The sequence below is a fragment of the Poecilia reticulata genome, chromosome 8, assembly GCF_904066995.2.
Source record: "Poecilia reticulata chromosome 8, P_reticulata-male-v2, whole genome shotgun sequence".
NCBI lineage: Eukaryota > Metazoa > Chordata > Actinopteri > Cyprinodontiformes > Poeciliidae > Poecilia > Poecilia reticulata.
In genome coordinates this window covers 18,149,473-18,170,937 of record NC_088837.1, presented here as the reverse complement: position 1 = coordinate 18,170,937, position 21,465 = coordinate 18,149,473, and the positions used below count along the sequence as shown (strand labels likewise).

The window sequence follows — 21,465 nt, the reverse complement described above, 5'->3', positions numbered from 1 at the left end:
TGTTCCACATTTATTAAGTAGTTTTTCAAAATGCACAGAGACAGAGAACAGAGTCTATAATTTACAGAAACCAGCAGAGAGAAAAAAAACTGAATTGTGCCATTACATACAATTGGAGTGAGGTTAAAAACTCTATATGTATAAAAAAGACTTAAATTAAAAACTCCAAAGTTTATAAAAAATTCTTCACTAAAAAGTGGATATGAAAAAAGTGGAAAAAACCTTTAAAAAGTAAAGGACATTTTGACATCAACAGCCTGCGCACTTTTGTCGAGTTAGGCATAACCATTCTGAGTTTGCGTTGACATATATTACTTCAGTATTTATATCTTACACAAGATACACTTAAAACTCAGTCAGAACACTCACTTGCCGTTTCCCTGACAAGACCTACAAGCTTCTCTAGCGCCTTCAGTCACCGTTAAACCCAGTTAATCTTACAAAAACACGTTGCATAAGCAGATACAATCTAATCTCTTCTTACCACTGCTGAAGATACCTTCCTGACTATAAATTAAAAAAAGACTATGCATTACACACAGTCTTAAAGTTGAGGGAAGAGACAAATCTTTTGGTATAATTTTCCAATGCACAAAATTTTAATTTATTGTCTGGTAAGACATTTCCCACTGCCTGGGAAACAAGATTAGAATCAGAGGTCCTGAAAAAGAACAATAATAATAAAAAAAAGATAGAAAAATACTCTGTAAATAAATCCTGTGTATAAATATCGACAGAATGTGGAGGTGGTGTCTTTTGATTTATTATTTAGTAGCACCAATGAGAAAGTTGATGCAAGGACACTTATTTATGAGAGGGCTGGCTTTTGTTATTCCAAATGGCAGTAATGGTCACACATAATGATACCGCAGAACAGATTTTTCCCCTATTAGAATTTCAAATGAGAGGTTATGAATAAAATGAGAAGTGACTCAACATAATCAGGATAATTAAATTATTTGTTAACAGTTTTGACTTAAGTGTCACCAAAAAAAAAAAAAAAAAAAAAAACAGTGTAAAGAACTGAAACGTTACAATGTCAGACTGATGAGACTAAATGACAAAGAGAACAAAACTAACATATGACAATGTTTTAAGACGTCATGTTATATGCACAATGTGATGTACCTAAAACTTTCAGAGTGGAACAAATACATGAACAGACAAACAGTTTGTTTTTTCTAAATTACAAGGATGGAGAAACATGAGTGGAAGCTGCTGCGAGCTGCAGGAGACGAGTTTATTTTGGTTCACCAGATGGAGGAGAGGAACCCAAGAGAGGAGACTTAGGTGACACCTAGAAAGAGCAAATAAGAAATACTAAAAATCAGTCAATACATAAACAGAAGTAGAGAACTTTTATATCTTCTGAGCATGCAAGAAGCTTAGTGTCCTTAAAACATAACTTTAGATGTGCAATGTCTGAAGTAATAAATTGTATGACACTTCCAATATAAATTGTATGACTTGAAGTCCAAGTGTAACCATTTGTGAATATCCAGATTTAAGCTTTCCTTAATATACAAAGAGGAATGATGAGATACCTGGACAGAGTTAATATAATGGGGTTCATATTTCTTATTTTATTGTATTTGTAGGTCAAGACCCAGGCATCCAGCAGTCAATGAGTTGACAGTGACGTTGAAGCATGTTGGTCCTGTGGCCAACAAATCATCATTCATCTATCACACTGTGACAGTTTGTATTTTATGTCTCTGCTCCGATTTATTTTTTTACACATATTGGACTTTGTATTTCTTTTCCTGATGTTTCCATTTCTCCTGATTTATTTAGATGTACCATTGGAAACTTAAAGTGTTGTAAATAAGCTTTGCTTCTGTATAGATTTCTTCTGTTTTTACTTTTTTGTCACTCTTGGATGCAGAAACCCCCTCGCCCCACCTTTAAATTAATTATTTCATTTTTAAGGAAAAAATGTATTCCAACCAACCTGAATCTTAATGATAAAAACAAAAAAAGCAACAAATAATAAGCAAAAACAGAAAAAAAAAGCATAAGGAAAAACATTTCGCAGCAATTTAAGTTGCGGTGCCATATTCTAAGTAAAGCACATTTTTCCTATAAGCTATTCTTGTTCAGCCTTCCTTTGTCTATACCAGTGGTTCTTAACCTTTTTTGAGGTACCGAAGCCCCCAGTTGCATATGTGCATTCACCGAACCCTTCTTATTCCAACCCCTCCCTCCCCGACACACAAAATACTTTGTGGTATTCTGATTTAGTAATGTAATTATATTAGCCGTGTTACCACCCCTACACCACTAGAGGCAGTGCCAACCCCAAAAAGATGCGACTAAGGAGCAGATATAGACTATAGAGTTTGGTAAAAACTGTGAGCTTTGCTGAAGTAATAAAAGACAAAAGTTCAAATCCATGCTGAGAGTGGAGCTCCTTCAGTCAGGGCTCCTCCACAGCACTGATTGGCTAAGCAATGTAACGTGATCCTTTGCAGCAAGTGATAGCAAAGCGGGGCGTCATCACGACTTTACACAAGTGTGTCTTTACCTCCGCGGCAGAGGCTCCGCCGAACTCCTGAGACCGACTCACCGAACCCCTGGGGTTCGATCGAACCCAGGTTAAGAACCACTGGTCTATACCTTCCTGAAAATGAACATTTAACACACCAACATTCTAGGCTGAAGAGTATAGCACAGATATTTGGGGGTTTTGTAATTTACCTGAGCCTGGCACATTCCTACTCACAAGAGATTTTCCAAAGGCAACAATTTAAAACATTATGTACTTTGACCTCATTAAAAAGCTAGGTAGCTATAGCTTGATAATAGTGTTTTACCAGCCTAATTCGGTACTCACAGGTGAAGGAGGCTTGGCAAAGTTAAGGTGGGCATACAGAAGTACAGCAATGTCGTTTTGGCTGGCCTCCAGGGCGATGGACAGAGCAGTGCTGCTGTCCTGCATGACACAATGAGATGAAAACTAGACGGTAGCAAACACTGGGGAACAGAGAGAGGTGGACCAGACTGGCTTACGTTATCGGTGAGTGTCGCATCGCAGCCTGGGACAGAAAGCAGCTGACGAACAATGTCCACATGACCGTGCTCACAGGCGCACATGAGGGCAGTGGAGCCATCATCGTCACGGATGTTGACCTGAGCTCCACAGGACAACAGCGCCCGGACCATATCCCCTCGTCCGTGACTCACGGCGAGCATCAGCGCTGTCTGACCAGCCTGCAAACACACATGTGGATCCGAACACTAAGACTGTGACAGTCAAACTGTTGAAAGTTATTCATAAAGAACATTTGACTCTGATCGGTGTTTTGCAGGCATAAAGGTGCAGTAAAACGTAAGCAGCAGCAGAGGGCGCACCTGGCTGGCTCTAGCGTTGACGTCCCCGGTGCGCAGCAGCTGCAGGACAGTTTGGAGGTCACTGTCAGAGTGAAAGGCAGCCAGAGCCGTCAACATGATGGCTGTGTAGCCGGCCTTGTTCTGCTTGTCAGCATTGCACAGGCCTGTCAGGTAGAGAGGGCAATCAGTGTGGCAGGAGGTAGAGCAGTAGCAGAAAAAAAACCATCACATAACATGCTAAAGACAGGCTAATCATCGAGATGCAAGACACATCATCTTTTTCTACTCTTATTTTGTCGTTATTTGGGTTTAAACACATTTTTTCTTACATGTTCAGTATTTGTACAGTCCCGCATTCTTTAGTTCATTTAATCAGTTTAACATACAAATGCAAAAATCTCCAAATGGCAAGTATTTTTGCATTAGGCAAACTTTATATATAGAACCCTTGAAAATCAGAGAATTACAGACAAATATGGAGAACACGAGGAAGGAAGAAAGGGCAAAAAACAAGATAGGAACTGAGGAAGGAATAACACAAGGCAAGGAGGAAGGAAAAATAAAAACAGTGAAGGAAGAACACAAGAAAGATGGAAAGAACATGAAGAGATAAAACATAATGATGGACAGAATGAAAGAATGGAGAATATTAGGTACCATGGAAGGAAACAAAATAAAGTCATAGGAAAACAGGAAGGAAACAAGGAAGTAAAGGAGACGATAAAGCTTGGAAATGTGGATATTTGCCCATAATCTTTTTTTTAATACTTTTTCAGAAAAATATTTGAAGCAAATTCCAAACTTCCCAGCTAGCTCTTATTATACAGAGCCGTCACGCCAATATGAAACAATTTCACAGTAATACCTGAAACACTTTCGCTTGCATTACCCCATTTCACGCACTGATATATATATAAAAAAGAAAAAGAGTCAGGGTCTGTGGTCACATCATATCTCAACTCTCACCAGTGTCCAGCAGGAGTTTGACCACAGGGAAGTTGGAGTGAGAGACAGTGTAGTGCAGCGCCGTGTTCCCATTGCCATCTGCCATGTTGATCACAAATTCCAGCAGCTGAGGGGAGATGGAGGCGAAGGTGTCCATGTAGGCCTTGACGACCGCTGTGTTGGCTGCCTTGTGACAGGACACACGCAGCCACTCCTGTAGGACGATGGTGTAGGCCGTCCTCTGTGAGCAGACACAATGAGGACGCTTGAGGCAGATAAACATTTAACAGACTGCTGAGTACAAAGACATGACTTGGGTAATGAACTCAAAAGTGAAAGCAAAAGGCATTGAGATTTTAGTTGCAGAAAATATAAAACTTAGCTGTTTAACCAAATACAGAGCACTTTGCAAATTGATTCATTCTTGAACTTTTTCCAGATTTTGTCAGTCACAAAGTCTGTTATGTTTTAAATCGACAAAATCCAATAATATCCATTTGTTGTAAACCCCTTTTCACCGATACCCCTAATTGCAATGAAGTGTAACCATTTGCCATTAGAAGTAAAATTGTCCAAAAGCTAAAAGCAGGGTCAGATTTAATAATAAAAAATAAATAAATAAAATAAAAAAGAAAGGCCAAATAACTCCCAGAGCTTCATTCAATCCATCTCAACATCCAAGAGGTCCAGATTAACTTTGGAGGAGCTGCAGAGGTCCACAGTTCAGGTGGGACAAGATGTTGAGGACAACTAATAATCATGAATGACACCAATCCCAATCTGGCTCTTATCGAAGAGTAGAAAAAGGAAAACCTTTGTTTACAAGTTCAATCTTCAGTTAGCACAGCAAGCATGTTGAAAAGCTGCTTGGGTCAGATTAAACCAAATCTGAACATGTTGACCCAAATGTAAAGATCGATTTGGCAGAAATCTGACACTGATTAAGGGATGCTAGTCTGAGTTGATGGAATGATGGGTCAAGATAAGCACAAGGCAATCCTCCAAAAATCTCTTAAAGGCTGCAGGAGGACACCTCTCCTTGAAAAATCAAAGAAAGCTCTCTCTCACTTGAAGTCAAAGCCAAATGCAATGATGATACCCATGTTTAGACCTTAACAACTGGCAGACCTAAATTCAATTCAGAATCGTTGAGAAGACTTAAAAAGTCATGTTCATATGACGTATCAGTCCAGTATGACTGAGAATAGTCCGGTCTACAAATACAAACTTCCTGGGGAGGAATACCACTAGAAACCAGTGATAATAAAAATAAAATTTTTATTAGTGGGAAAGAAAAAAGCATAATTTTTCTTTTACTCTACAGTTCTACTTTATGTTCCATCACATTACAATCCTAAAATACATTAAAATGTGTGGTTGTAATGTAAGAAGTTGCGAAAAAAAAAAAAAACCCTAAAAGGGCATGAATGCTTTAGCAAAACACTGCAGATCAAATCTCACAAAGCATATCGTTTCAAGAAAGAGAAACTATCATTAGTTTATTGGATTTCCAAGACGCAGTTAATGAGTGAATTAGTGTGGAGACATACTGCTGCTTGTTGGCTGAAAGCATTGAGCTCCCCCAGGGCTTTCTGCAGAGTATAGAGAGCCGACATCAGGCTTTCACTCAGCTCCAGCCTGCACAGACAACAGACAAAACAGAAAAATCAGAGAGAATCCTCGCTGACAGATTCTCCTTAAAGTGTGTCTACATTTACCTGACTGGTTTAGAGGACTCGTGTTTAACGCTCTCAGGTGCTGCTTTGGACTCTGGCTGACAAGAGGTGGTAGATGTTTGTGACAGAGTGTTTACCTCTGCAGATTTAGTGATGCATGTTGAAGAACACTTAATGGCGATTGGTGCAGATTCAGAGTTAGGTGATGTGGAAGTGATCTCCTGGGTAACAGTGTGCTTATCTGCCATTTGTTCCACAGGGGAGGCAGAATCCTTGGCTGGAGGTGTTGAGGTGGAGTTTGTCGTCGATGTGTGGGAGGCACATTTTCGCTCAGAGTCAGTCGCTTGTGACTGATTAGCATTTTCTGGCAGTTTTGTGTCCTGTAAGTGGGTTATGGCTGGCATTTTTATGGCAGTTTGTTGAGGTAAACTGGTGCTTTCTTCTTGGGGTTGGGGAGTTTTATTAACAGTTACACGCTGGAGCTGATTGGTGGACTCTGGAAGTTTTTCTCTTGCTTCATGGTATTCACTGGAGTCACTCCCATCATCTGAACTCTCACTGCTGCTGTCATCTGAAGAGGTGGACTCGTATCTGGAAGACAATGCATCTTTTATTCCTCTGAAATGTTATTACGAAGTTCATAAAAAGTAATAAAGTTATGTCTGCTTTATTTCCATATACAGCATCACTTTGGCTCTAATGATTGCAGTGCTAAGTGGATAAAAATGGCTCAGTGCTGCTTTGCTATAATAGCCACTTACCCTCCATTGACTCCAATGAACTGCAGGTTTTTCTTTGTAGAGGGGGAGCCTGGTTCACCTTCTGCTTTCCGCTTCATAATTGATCTCAGCGAGGACTGGGGAGATGAGGCTAAAAATAAGAAACCATCAATCAAAGTTAAAGTGACAACATGATGCTTGGAGAACAAAGTCAGAACACTTTACTTAACTCAATCCACAGACCTGATTTAGAAAAGACCTCAGGAGACTCTTCATTGGTTTGCACCAAGCCAATCTGATCACCAGATGCTACAACGACGGCAGGATTACTGACGGGTACAGATGTGGACAGTCCACTTTTCAGGACGTCACGGACCTGCTTGGAGCTGACTGCAATCGGCAACTCAACGGGGGCTTTTGAGACATGGGAGGAACTTCAATAAGTAAAAGATTACAAGGAAACAAGAAAACAGTACAGTACTGAACATCCATCCCAATAAGATTTGATTCTGCCCAATCTGTTTCAGTTTTACCATCCAGTTTTTGTGTGGAAAATGCTTACAACTTTCAGAAAATTTTTGCATATCGTATTTTTCACACTATAAGGCGCACCTAAAAACCTTCAATTTTCTCAAAAGCCTTCAGTGCGCCTTATAATCCGGTGCGCCTTAAATATGGACCAATATTGAGCCACAACAGGTCTAGCAACTACGGTAAGCAGCCGCCGACTTCATTTTTGCCGTAGAAGAAGCGTGCGGTGCATGCTGGGATAGTTGTCACGCTAGTTTGTAATCCATTAATAAAGTTTGACTGACCTATCTACCTACCGACCCGTCTAGAATCAGGTTGTCTGCAGGTCATTTAGCAACACGTTCTCCACCAACATGCTGTGTGCAAACATTTTTTGGAGAATATAATTTTGTCACTTTGAACATCAACTCTCTTATTTATTCTTCCCAGTGATTTTTTTCAATCAATCTTCATAGAGCTGCAGTGAATCAGCTACACATAACATATGGTTTGTCTTTTTATTCCTTTAAGAAGGTGGATCAATTATAACAAAGTCAAACACTCTGTTTGCTGAGATTATTCACAAGGCAAACCAGCATATCGACTTCTTAGCAGTACTCATGAACATTCTGTTAAAGGAATCCTTACAATTCATTGTTAAGCAGATTGATAAATGCCAGATGGCAATAATAAAAGACTCAATATTGATAAACAAAGTCATAAATTGTGTTTATTCGTTCAGTTGAAAAATGATGCTTGTATGCAGAATTGTGCGGCAGCTTAAGTAGAATTTACATGAAACTGCAGGAAAATGGAAAACAGCAAGGTCATGTTTTCATGAATTAGGCAACTAACTTTGAATGGTTTTAACGTGGTTTTAGCAGGAGGTCTCTATATTAAGTCTGGTTGGTCATGGTTAAATTGACCACAAGCCCTCATTATAAAGGTGTTTTCACACCTGATAGTCCGGTAGACCTGCTTTTGGAGTGATCTCCAGTCTGCTTGCCTTTCATAGATGCCATCAAACCACACCAGAATTCACTTCAACTGAACCAAAACTTTTAGGCAAACCAGCGTTTGGTCCACATTAGCTGGTTCACATCTCTCTAAACGAGCCAGAATTTCTAGGCAAACCAACTAGAGTTCGATTAAAGCAAACTAAACAGGGCTGGTATGAATTTGTCCTAAAAGAACTCAATCCTACAACAGCAAAGAGTAAATGTTAAGTTTGTGCCAGGGCTGGAGCTGATAGCTTTAAGTTTATTAATGTTACTAACAGAGCACCATCTTTGAAGTGGAACTACTTTGGTGGAAAGACCCTCAGTTTTTCTCCCTACGTCATCAGTTTAACACAAACCTTCAGTTTGTCCCTTGTGGTGACCTTCTGTAACTCCACCCGCTGGCTGAAGTGAGGGAGAGCTGCAGGTCTCTGCTCGGAGCAGCGTGCCCACCTCCACTACCGTAGGTTTCTCCAGTGTGTACACCTGGATCCCCACAGTTCTCTGCTCCCTCTGCTGTGGCTGCTGTGTGAAGCTGACCAGAGTGTGCAGACTGCTGCCTTGTGGTTCCTGCCACCCAATGCTGGTTGCCATTACCGGATGCTCTGCCTGTGGAGCCTTTTGCAGCTGTGCAGCCTGCAGTTCTTGCAGAGTCCTCTTTAGCTTCCCCTCAAGCTGACCAACTTGATCCTTGAGAACCTCTGCCTCTGGGAGAAGACCCAGATCCTTCTCTCGAACCCAAACTCCCACATCACGGTTGCCCCTAGACCCCTCTGGTCCAACTCCAACGGTGCGAACTTCTTTCTTAGCATCTGGTCGGGCTCCACCCACAATCACTGTGTCCTCAATTTCACAGCCTGAATCCTGCTTAGAGACTTCAGTCGGAGACAATGACTCTGTTGTCTTGGCGCTTTTAGCTCCCGTGCCTACCTCTTCCTCAGGAATGTCGATGTACAGCTCTCCACGGTTTCGACCTCGGCTAAAACCCAGAGTGTGTCCAAGAAACTTTTGGCTTTTGAGCTGAACGCTGAGCTGCCTTTTCTCCTCCTGCAACACAGAGATTTTAACTTGCAGCACAGGGATGGTCTTCACCTGCTCCTCCAGCTCCTTTATCTTCCTCAGGGCTGCGGCCATCTGCTCTCTGACATGTTGCAAATGCGCAGGGGTTGGAGTCACTGGTGTGGACAGGCCTGAGCTCATAGGAGTAAAGGTCCCACCTCCACCGTGTGCCCGGTTGAAGCTGTGCGCACTGCTAAGGGAGGTGTTGGACCCTGCCATACTGTTGTTCATGCTGCTGAGGTTGGAGAATCTCCTCCCTTCTTTCTCCTCCTCCAGCTTCCTGCGAGCGTCCAAAAGGGTCTTCTCCACCCGAGCTGTGCTAAAGCTGGGTCTCTGTGATGTGTGGTAGCCTGGGGCACAGTAGGAATAAGAGGAATGCCTGCTCTCCATGCTCGCGTTGGAGCACAGAGACTCCGTGGAGGTCCACCAGGAGCCGGTGTAGCCATACCCCCGAGGCAGGGAGCCATAGCGCGGCCGGCGCTGTATAGGCACCTTTTTAATAGTGTTACCCTTTTCTATGTCGTTAACATATTTGAGGAAGTCCAGGTCCAGACGGTAGCCATAGGGGGTCTCCACTGAGTAGGGCGCCTCCTGTTCTTTGGTGTGCAGCGTCGGAGGAGCAGGCGAGTTGAGTTTCCCTGCAGGGGAAGGAAATCAACGTTAAACAAATGGAAATCTTTGTCTAATCTTGGGCTCAGACTTTAAAAACTGGAATAATCTCTGGGGTCCTGTGTAATAGAGTGTGCACTCTGTAAAATTCCCCTAATTAGACATCAAAGGGATTGTTGTTAAATCTAATCTCACTTTAAGACGAAGTGCACATATGGGTCCTAAATATGTGACCAAATAAAAAAAAAAAACAATAAAAGATTAATAAATGAGTCAATAAAGTAATTATTGAACCAGCAAATACAAAGAGTTTTGGACAATTTAACTCAAACAATTAATTTAACATTATGAAATAATTTTAGGAAAACATACACGGAAAGTATTAAATTAGCAAATGTGTGCCTGTAAAAAATAAGGGCCTAAATAAATAAAAAAAAGATTTAAAATAAAGTGGTAAATTAAACAAACAAGCCTGATGACACAAATAAACTACGACATTTTTAAAACTTTTTTCCAGAGCATTTGTTGGGATGATTATTACTCTATGATCCTCCAAACGCCTAAAGCACTGAAATGCTAAGGCATTTAAAATGAATTAAGTGGCAATGCAATAAAGCCTCAAAGTAAATACAAATATGCAAGTTTAAAAAAAAACAAAAAACTCTAACCTTTAATTTTTTTAAAATCTTACATTCACTCCAGATAGTTGGGTGTAGTTCCTTAACTAAATCAGAAAAGTCAGTCACCAGGTCAGTAAGGGGTTAAATTAGCTCTGCTGTAAAAACCCATTTATAGCTTTGTTGTTGGTCTAATTCAGACAAAACAAAACTTATCAGCTACTATTACTCAGTGATCTATGCGGCACCAGGAAAGATGAAATGATAAAACTATCCTTTTGAAGTATTCTTTTAAAAATATTATTTTTTAAACAGAGATATAAACTCTTACATGGTTCTAGTTTTTCTGGATTTTTTAAAATAAAGATTTAATGTAGCAGCATATATTCAGTCATTAATGTTATTATTATCAGTAAACATAAAACCAACCTGGGAAGCCAGGGTCCATGTGCAGCACCTGAGCCATGACGAACCAGCAGCTGCTTTTCAGTCACACAAACTCTCACCTGTGAGACGACAGACGGCTTTCAATTAATAATGAGCAGACTGGATGTTTCCTGCACCAACAATAATACAAAGTTGAAGTAATTATTTAAATTATCTGTTGATGAATGAGCTGCACAGCATACACAGTGTAGTTTTTTTTTCTTCTTACATTGCACGGCTTTCTCAGCCTCTAATTTTACTCGTTTATTCTCTCAAATACAGCCAATTGTGTATTTGCTTCTGTTCTTAGCAGCCTGAGAAGAGCTACAGGGGGAAAGTTTCCTGGCAGCCGAATCCAGCAAAGAGATTTGCCAGTTAAAGCCTTATTAGGAATCATCTGCACACACCAACTTTGTCTCTCAATTTAAGGTTTGCCTCTGTGCTCCTTTTCACTCTTACTTTTTTTTCCCCTTTTAATCTTCCACATCAGTTCTTTTCCGTCTCTCTTACTTGGTGTCAGCTGATGATCAGGGGTTTTTGGGACTGCTCACTTTCTCATTTTTCTCCACTATTCCTCAAATCTACTTGAATGTTTCTGTTATTTCAAAGGTGGTGCGTTTGATTTCTTAAAAAACAAAACATTTCCTTTTTTGCCTTTTTAACGCGCTGGCAGAGGCAGCACCGAGTCCCCCTCACGCCAGTCATTTAGAGTTTGTATCTTCTTGGAAAAGATTAACTTTCTAGGTCATCGCTTTGTGGGAACGGGTACGCTTAAGTCAGCCACAGAAAAGTTCAACTTAATTTTATTACTGCAGCTCTAAGAAGCTAAGATCAAACATTTTAGCAAAAACAAAACAAACTCTGCTTTATTTCTTAAGGCATAGTCAATTTGATTCAGCACTGGGTTGTTTCTCTTCTCCTCTTCCCACCCTTTGTCTGTCTTGTGACCATAACTGGTGCTTGCTCGCTTGTGAAAAGTAGGACGCTTGGAAACACTGACTGAGCAGACTTGGTATTTTTGAAGTGCTGTGTTCACTTAAATTTCCTCTGTAATTCTCCTCATCTGTGCTCCTTCATAACATACATTCTGAAATAGCCACATACCATGGAGATGTGACAGTAAGGTATGCATTCATGCACACAGCAGCAATTTGATATTTGAAAGCCCTCCTCATCAGACTGCTGTAAGAATCAGTAAACTGGAAGGTGCGTCAAGAACCAACGTTTAGTACCAAGTGAAATTAATAAATGCCCCAGATGGACATGGGCTGGTTAAACCGCTCATATTTAAAATACTGACCCTGCAATTCAAAGTGTTTTTTTTCTTAAGATGCTAGAAGAAGAGCTAGACATGAGTTTTCTCTGCCTGTATAGAGTGGTGATGCTTTATCACTTCCTGCGTATCTACACTTTTTCCATATTTAAAAAAGGAAAAACAACCAGGCTATTTGGAAATACAACTGATCAAAATATGTAGGACTTCAAAATAATAGCATCTAATCAATTAATCGCATGCTAAATTACAATGAGCTTGAGAATTTCCAGTTTCCACTTTCAAAGGGCAATTTTGTTTAAAGAGACATCATAATACATTTTATTTATGGTTTTGGTTGCAAGTGGTTTTTATTTCTGTTCCCGTTTTTGGTTGCTGTGTTTTATTTTGGATATTTAAAATATCTTCCAGTTCCACAGTGGAATGTTCTTTACAAAATTAAAGTTTATTGTTGTTGGCGGGAGTGAAAATTGCAAACGTAATACCATTTCATTACTTGAAAATGGTCTTCAATTAACAATATTATCAGTTATCTCAATAATTGCTGGGGCAATTTATAATCCAGCATAATTTGCTATGTTTAGAGGCTTAATTGGAAACCAAAGGAGAACCAGTCAACACTCTCATTAGGGTACTGCTGTTTTAAAACCACTGTTGTCCAGGAGCAACCTACATGTCTGATGAGCAAACCACTGTAAACTGAATTTGAGCAGGTAGCCAAGCTCATTAACCAACGAATATCAAATTGTTAGATCTGTCTTACTTTGCAAAGAGAAGAACAGGAAAACAGGAGTTGAAAGATTTGATGAAGTCAGAAACGTAAAAATAAATACATAAATCTTATTTCTGGTCAGTGAATGCACTATACATACAAGCTGAAACAGGTCAACGATGCACGATGCAAGTTCAGTCCATTTACAGTTTAGCCATTGTGGACATTTTCATAGAGGAAAGAAGAAGAAAAGTTGGGTATTTCAGTATTAGTGAGGTTTTAAAATATACCAGGATACTCAAAAGCTGTTAGTAGCTCTTAGAAACTGTTTTCTGTGTCAGCTGTTCATTCATGGCTCTACCTTTAAACGGGGAGTTAAAGTTCACCAGATAAGGAGAACGCATTACAGCAGTTAGCCCTGCTTTTCTGTTTCTACAAAACATTTAAACCCTTAAAAGTCTCCAAGCAGCCAATTTTTAATCCTTGATATAAATTGTTACTTAGCCTTACATAAACATTCCTCATAGTGTGGGAGTCTATGGAGAAAAAGGACGGATTGGTAATCTTAAATTATATGATGATAGAAAAAGAAGAAGAATTTGAGCTGCCTCCTTGAGGATTTATTTTAGGTCTGTTTATCTCCAGCGCAAGTGTGAAACTGATTATCTTGCTGCACTTGTAGTGTGGTGTCAGTACGGCCAAATGTGTGAGAAAGCGACACGGTGACTGTGACAGAGTGTGAGAGTTTGTGGGCAGGAGGGCGGAGGACAGAAAGGGGAAAGTTGATGAGATATAATTAGAGCCGGCAGTTTAGCCACCAAACATCCCATCCAGACACAAAGGCTGACGTTCGCTAAATTTGTCCCGATTCCAAAACCCTTTTCTCCCCCTTTTCCCTGCAAGCTACTCTCTGCTTCAAACTTTCCCTTCACTCCTTCTCTGGAAGCTCTTCCTCCCACATCCTCCTCCCCGAATGCCCGCACCACGAGGCCTCCACATCTGTTTTTACATCAGCGGTGAATGGGGGTGATTCAGCTGCGTCTCTGTGTGTGGATACACATTCCCATAAGCGTCGTAGCACTACTGACCTTCTTACCATTTTCAGCTCTCAAGCTTCTACCATTCAGATGCCTCTCCCTGACCATCCTGACTCTTCCCCCCATTAAATCCACACCAAAGGAAGCTCTCACTGCCCAGTCTACTCCCTCCATTCTCTGCCATTAAGATTAAGCTTGGCCTCAGGGGGTAAGATGCAGGTCATCCAGCACAAATTACATGTCTGTGGTATGTCCTGTAAGATGTCACGAGACTAACCGCGTCGCACTGCGACTTCATCACCCTCCTGTGCAGACCGGTTTGTGCTTCAGATTTATTTTTTAAACTAAACTCTTGCATTCCACTTGGGAATTTGAAGACTGGCTTTGATTTACAGCATGCATAAACATTCTTGTCTCTTTGGTGTGTCAGAGGACCGAGACCACCCTCAGGAGTCATTTAACATACCAGGCAACATTTTGAAGTCAGCTCTACCAAGTTTAACAGACCAATGCAGTCATTTTATTAATATTATTGCCATTGCAAAAGATTAAAAAGTGGCGTGGTTGCCAAAGAATTACCTCTGGACTAAAGATTATGGATTTTTCCGTTGCAATACGACTCTTTGGTTATATTATGATGGGTATTTTGCTGAAGGTTTGGAAATTAGTTTTGACTTAGGAAAAAAAAAAGTTTTTTTTGTGCTCCATACCAGCTGCTTGCGCTGTGAGGACGGGATGTCTCCTCCCCAGGATCCTCGCTCTTTCTCCCTTCTCTTTCCCTCAACAGTCAACACCTGTGGGACATATGAACAAAAGAAAACCTGAACTTTATCTGTGTACGCTCTACTGTAGCAGTCTGAAGGCTGGAAAAACAAAAATAAGGGCAATATCTGGGACTTAGTCACCAGGAAACGTAAGCCAAGCCCCATTTAATGGTGTGCAGACAAAAACAGACTTACGTCAGGTTACAAAACAGCATCAACACACCGCAACACTTGAAACAGGTTGGGAAAAATAAAAGCATCAATAAACACTCCAGTGGTTTGACTGACAACTCGGATGCAAAGAATACACACCCGTAGGATGAGCTTGTCAGACCCTGTGATCCGTGTTTAAGCGCTCCTCCTTCCCCGCCCTGTTCCACACTTCTGCTCTGGGTACACTAATCAATTCAAGGCTACATGCGGGAGTTGCCTTCCCCATGTGATTGGGCAATGTGCGCTGTTTTCTTGTGACTAACACTCCTAAATCCCATGGCACAGATACACACCCTCCAAGTTTGGTGGGAACAGCCATCACCTATGCAACCCAAACTGATTTCATGAGGCTTTTACTGCTTTCCTCATTATGTAGACTTAACCACTGCATGAGTGTTCAGTGGATAAGCTACATGATGGTGCCTGCAGATTCTCAGCTACGATTCGGGCCAGACATTTTGTCTGCAGGGCCTCGGAATTACCAAAGGGTGACCTTTGCATAATATCATAACAGAGCCCCTGGTTGTTCAGGCCATTGTTTAATAGTGTTGTCATGCCAGTGAGGGGTGGAGGCAAGGGTTGGGGGCGGGTAGGTGGGAAGGTAGTGGGAGAAACAGATCGTTTCAGACCCGGAACGACGGCCAAATCACAAAGAGCCATTCATTCGGCTGCTAGTTCCACAGCTGGTTCTAATAGAAAGCAAGGAGGGGCATCTCAGAGACAGAGAGGCTGAGAGAAACTGTATGTGCATGAGTGTGCGGCGAGGAAATTTGCCTCAAAACAAACAAACAGTTGACGAACTGCTGCTACAAAAGCCGCACGCTGAAAGTAAGTGGAAATAAAAGAAACAAAACAGGCACCGAGGGGACAGACGTCCGGAACCGATTTGGTCGTGTCCAAGAAGCATTTTTAAACTTTTCCCACTACGAAATCAACAACAGACTACTGTGTGTAGATGATTTTTGTTAGAAAGCCAGCACTGGAACAATAACGAATGCAAACTGTTACAGAGAAGACTGACAAAACTCCCACGCCTCCCATGAAAACACACAGATCCCCCAACACGTCAGCGCCGTCTGAGGCCCGAAACTCCCACAGATCGCCCAACACAGCTGTAGCTATTAAGTTGATTTATTCAGGTAACGAGCATTAATTATATAAAAACCAAACAATTTAGCCGTTTTTAATTCACTGAGAAAACATCAGCAACAGGCTGCTGAGAAAAGGGCACATTTTTCATTCATTAGGTCAGCTAAGTAAAAGTAAAAAAAAAAAAAGCCTCTTATCAGTTTATGTCCTGGTGTCATCATAGCAGACCAATTTATGTTGCGAAATAGAGATAATGGGTTGAGATCTGATGAAGAAACGGGTTACAGGAAGGGGATTTTCATCTTTGTATTCCCCAAGGACACAAAAACAACCCAGTCACTTCCTCCCAGCCCAGGAGAAAGAGTAACAAGAAGGAGAGCAAAAATGAGCAAAGAAAAAAAAACACAAAGCAAGAGAGGGAGAAATGTGCTTAGAGCAGAGCAGCATGTGAGGGGAGAAAAGAGTGGGAATGTAAAGGAAGAAAGCTTAAGTCAGAGGAAAATGGGAGTTCTCCTCCAGAATGAATCCCAGCTGAACTTCTGCTGCTTTTAATTTAGAAAAAAACATCAGAAAGATCACAAAAGGACTAAAATGGCTCCTCACAAAGCATAAACAAACTTTTCTCATTGTCTTTAAAGGTTACGCCTAGAAGAATACCATCATTTACATGTTCTTACCCACCCAAAATAGACCGACGACGGGGCAACCCAGCATGCAACACAATGCAACAAAACACCAAACCAAAAAAAAAAAAAAAAGCATTTCCACAGACTAAAAAAAACCCACAAAGAAGACACCCATCTCAGATATTCACAAAAAGTTACACAAATATCAATACTAAAAGGCTCTGTTCCAGAGATAAAACTAAAAGCTGAAGAGATTTGTCCCAAGAGTCAAAAAAAAAAAAAAACTGAAACAAATTGCAACAAATCTCTGTCACCGCATAAAAACGTGGCTAAAATGAGTACGTCACTGCCTGACACAAAGAGCCTTTGCCAAACTGCGCTGAAGCCAGATGAGCTCATATTATGATGGTAATACAGTGTGTTCCTCTCCTTTTGGAGGGACATGGCTCCCTACTGCAGCCTTGAAATTTGGGACAGTGAAATCCTAACCCAAAGCGATGTCCATTAAGAAAAAAAACAAAAAAAAAAACAAAAAGGCCTGTTTTTCACATTAAACAGTGATGTGGAGGAGCAGACAGTAACTGGGGCTGAAGTCGTCTGGTGGCGGCTACAGAGCAAAGCCTAAAGGAGGGGCTGTCCGGCTCACATTACTCCTGGAACAGGAGCAGAATAAATACCCGCCGGTCTAGCTTATTGGTCATTGTGCTGACCTCCAACAGGAAACTGTGCAAGGGTGGGGCCGAGCGGCAAGGAGCAGCACCGGAAAAAAGATACACACTAAAAGAAAAAAATATATATATATCTTTTTGGAGAAGATTCCTGAGCAAGTTGCAGAAGTGGGATGGAGGGCAGAAAAGAAGATTGCGGAGGTCTTTTGGAGGTGGAGAACGACAAACTCCAGACGGAAATGAGACGAGGTGGAGAGAGGGTCAGAGCAAAGTTAGGGTTAAAAGATCACGTCGGTGTGTGTTGTAGCAAAATGAGAAGATGTAACCCTACTGCGGTTTGGTTAAGTCGTTTCCTCTCATGAATCTTATCAATTACTTCCTGGTTTCAGAAGAAATGCGGATGAAAATGCTCTGCAAGAATAAGGACAGCAAAACACCCTCCATGCCAGTTATACCAACATCTTTAAGCCATTTACTGGACAGAGGAGTTCAGCTGGCTTTTCTGAGTCATCAAGGTATTAGATGAGATCAGTCAGATTATTCAGGAAGATAATAAATTACTTTTCCAGGATCCGACAACCAAGATTTAGACCATATGTTCACAATGAGCATCCCTCCACTAGTATCGTTAATCATCCATGTTGTGCTGGTGCATTATCTTTGCTGTCCTTTCTGCAGCCGGTTTTACAGAGTTGCATGATTTTCCCTTAGTTCATAAACAATCCAGTCCTTATCCATCAGTCTTAAAACTTACGAAAAGCTCCACTTGGAAAACGGCACACTAGATGAATGCAACATTTAAATGTGCGCTTTTGTATTTTGATCTTGGAGTAAGAACAAAAGTCTCTACAGTGGCTCAAATCAACAACTTCAACTGAGCTTCTACTTTATTTAGAGAAAAGTTTGAAGTTTTCCAGAAAAGTTTGGTCTTTGAAGGTTCATTTTTTTACACAGACAAAAACAAATCATTAAAAAGCAGGGCATTCCATAAAATTTAGAGAAGTTAATCTGTAATAAAGCCACAAGACAGTGACAAACCCGCCCAGGAGTTGTAATTTCATTAGTCTCAGCAAAGCATTTAAATGCCCGGCGTGTGGCCTGGTGTGCAAATGGGGTTTACAGCTCTGCATTCCACCACAGCACCCCTGGGCCCGAGCGCTGTAATGAGACAGCCACATTCCAAAACCTGGTGAGGGGAAACTCCAGACCCAACCAAAACATTCTCACATTGTGACTTTAACAAGTCAGGGATAGAAAACTCTTCTCCGGCTTTCAAGATCCGCAGAATTTCCAGCCTTCACTGCGAAGCGAAATGAAATCGGCTTAATGGGGTTCACTAGTAAGACCTAAACAACTTCTCTTTCCATGTGACAAGCCAAAAGTGAAGTCAGAGCCCAAGTCTAAAATGCCATGCAGCTGCCACAAGCTATTCCCTGTTATATGATTACATACAGTCAGTAAGTCATTATACAACAGCAGAACAGTGGAGTACTGTGATGAAGTGTAACAGGCCAATGAGTACTCCCCCACATCCTGCCAAGAGCTTCATGTCCTCCACAATAACAACATCTGACGCGTTTTCTGACGAATATGAACAAAATGCCACACAGCTTCTACTCTGAAGTGTCATGTGAGGGTCAGGAAGTAAACCGCTTTGGAAATAATACAATCATTTAGTATTTGAGGATTTCCCAAGGAAATCGTTAATTACATCTGTCAAGCTGATAGGAGTTAATTGATAAGTCGAGTCACCAGAGTGCCTTATGAGAAAAATCCGAACTATGTTCATATGAATGCAGTCAAGCTGGGGTATTTTATACTCCACCTGTCCTGCTTCATCCATAAAACCTCAACCCAGTGGCAGAGTCTGCCGACCAGCAAATCAGAGAGCAAAAAGTAAGGAGAGAGGAGGGGAAAGAAAAAAAAAACATCTGGAAGTAATGAGAAGTCGAGGGATGCCTGGACCCACCCTCTCCCCAGAGTACTCCAGACAATTGACTGGTTTTAATCTCCCAATGAATTTAAAAATTTTGAAATCCTTCACGTGCTTTTGGCAAGAGAAAAGTTTTGCAATCCTGATGGTTTCTATCTTTTCTCTACTGTGAAAAAGAAAACTGGCTCGAGCGACAGAATATTGTCAAATATACAGGCGTTAAGTTTCTTTATTATTTAGTTTCCACAACGTTTGAAACAGCTTTAGTCAATTAAGCGGAGGTTAGGGCTGTGAGGAAAAGTCCTGGCTAAATGAGCCTTCATCCAAAATATCCAAACGGACCATGAATTTGGGCTGCTGTAGAAAAACGCAATAGAAAATGTAACCAAATTAAATACGTCATTCTCTCTTTAAAATGACAGACGCACTCCAAAGTGCATTTCATTTTTCGGTGAAATGGGGATAATTAAAGATATTTTCGGCTAAATTTTGCGGCGCGTCAGATGATGCTCCAAACAAACAAAAAAAACGGGGCAAACGACTCCGAGGCTCCATCTCAAATTCCCCTGAATGCAAGACAGAAACGAAGATGCAAAATTATTTTTTTTTAAAAACCCACCATGTCTCAATTCTGCTAATTAATAAAAACGTAGCATTGCATTTACGGGTGTTTTAGTACATTTATAACCCGTTACTTCATAGAAAAGACCCCGGCGGAATTGGGCAGAGCCGACGCTTCACAAAGAAAGTCTCCAAAAGGCGCGTTGTCTGAAGTGCCTCAAAACGTTTCGGAAAAGAGACGTGAAGCAATGGCTCAAACAGGGGAAATGAAACTTACTCACAGCGCTTACCTGGCCCCTCTCTGGAAATCCTTTCAACCTTCTCGGCCCAGGAGCGCTCACTGAGAGACAAAAACACTGCAGCCAAGATGCTCCGACCCTCCTCCCGCCCCACTGCTCCTCTTAAAGGGCCAGCAGCCCCCAGGACAGGCGCAGGCTTTGGTCACTTACAGTAGAACGACCTGACCGGTTTGAAATATGAAATAAAACAATACAAACACATTCAACAGCTTCAAATGATGTAAAATCAACTATTTTGAGCGATAAATTATGCTATAATGTTATCTCCTAATCAAAAACATACCTGGAATGTTGGTTCTTTTTTATGCTAGTTGGAGAATTTAATTGGTGGCAGCCATTCAGGTGTTGTAAAACGCCTTGAGGGACCAAGCGCCACCTTTAAGGCTCCTTCTCAGAGCAGCAGCTTCCAATATTCCCTCGCAGGGCAGCCCTTCCCTAAGACTCCCCCTCTCAGCTCCTTCAGACTAGCCAGCAACAATTAGTAAACACCTGATGGAACTCTAATGAGCTCTAATTAGACCGGCTATTTCTCAGTGCAATGCTGGAAAAAAGCATTGTTAAATGGTTAATAGAAGACCGATGTGATGACTTCCTGAAGGTGGAGTTTCAAAAAGGTTTTAAAGAGACAGAGGTCTAATTTCAAGGCATTACATCAAATTTGTTTTAAGTCATGTTTGAGATATATAGCTTTTTTCATAAAAGCTGAAGGTAACGGTTACTCCAATCCGTATGCCTAGAAAATACGTAATACTGCTCTAAAATTGATTTAAAACAAAAATAAACATTGAGGGTAGAAATAACAGTTTAGAGAATTACACGTCACACAGCTATTAAAACTATTGCCATGCAACAATAAAAAAAATAAATTAAATAAAATGAAAAAAAAAAGCCCACATTTTGACTCACAAAAGTGCCATGTATGGCTAACCCAGATTTCTGTGGGGGAAACTTTTCAGAACAAGTCCAAAGAAGTGGAAAGAAGCAAAATGCAAAGCAGGTCTCTTCATACCACACTATATATATATATATATATATATATATATATATATATATATATATATATATATATATATATATATATATATATATATTTTATTACACTTTGTACAATTACATTATTAAGGCCGTTTTAAAATGGTAGAAGTCTCTGTCATATTTGTCATTGTTCGTGTAATGTCCGGTGTTTATCCCACTATTTTTTTCTTTCTCTCTCCATATGCTCTGCCATAGCCTGTCCTGTTTGCCACCAGAACCTGATAATTAAACATGGGAAAAAAAAAAAAAAAACTTTCTCTCCTTTTGCAGTGTCTTTCTGACACTGCATAGGAACCCGACCCACCACACTGTTTCTGAGCTGCTAGGACAGAACACGTTATAAAACGTTGTATTCACTGGTAAATA

At 40.8% G+C, this 21,465-nt stretch overlaps 1 protein-coding gene across 5 annotated transcripts; it reads right to left on the bottom strand.

The window, feature by feature from the left end:
• Positions 1–106: 106 nt before the first annotated feature.
• Positions 107–20,584, bottom strand: kank2 (KN motif and ankyrin repeat domains 2). Of its 5 annotated transcripts, none has more exons than XM_008415968.3 (14): positions 20,348–20,584; positions 20,043–20,225; positions 14,622–14,705; positions 10,893–10,969; positions 8,538–9,875; positions 6,914–7,084; positions 6,713–6,821; positions 5,994–6,542; positions 5,826–5,913; positions 4,297–4,516; positions 3,352–3,494; positions 3,010–3,210; positions 2,834–2,932; positions 107–1,297 (listed from the first exon to the last, which is right to left on the bottom strand). In XM_008415968.3, the coding sequence occupies exons 4-14, from the start codon at positions 10,927–10,929 to the stop codon at positions 1,241–1,243; spliced, it is 3,012 nt and encodes a 1,003-aa protein (XP_008414190.2). In that variant the 5' UTR covers positions 10,930–10,969; positions 14,622–14,705; positions 20,043–20,225; positions 20,348–20,584; the 3' UTR covers positions 107–1,240. The 5 variants fall into 5 exon arrangements, with proteins under 5 accessions (XP_008414190.2, XP_008414189.2, XP_008414188.2 ...); XM_008415967.3 differs by having other exon boundaries at positions 20,047–20,225; XM_008415966.3 differs by having other exon boundaries at positions 20,056–20,225.
• Between the last annotated feature and the right edge of the window lie 881 nt (positions 20,585–21,465).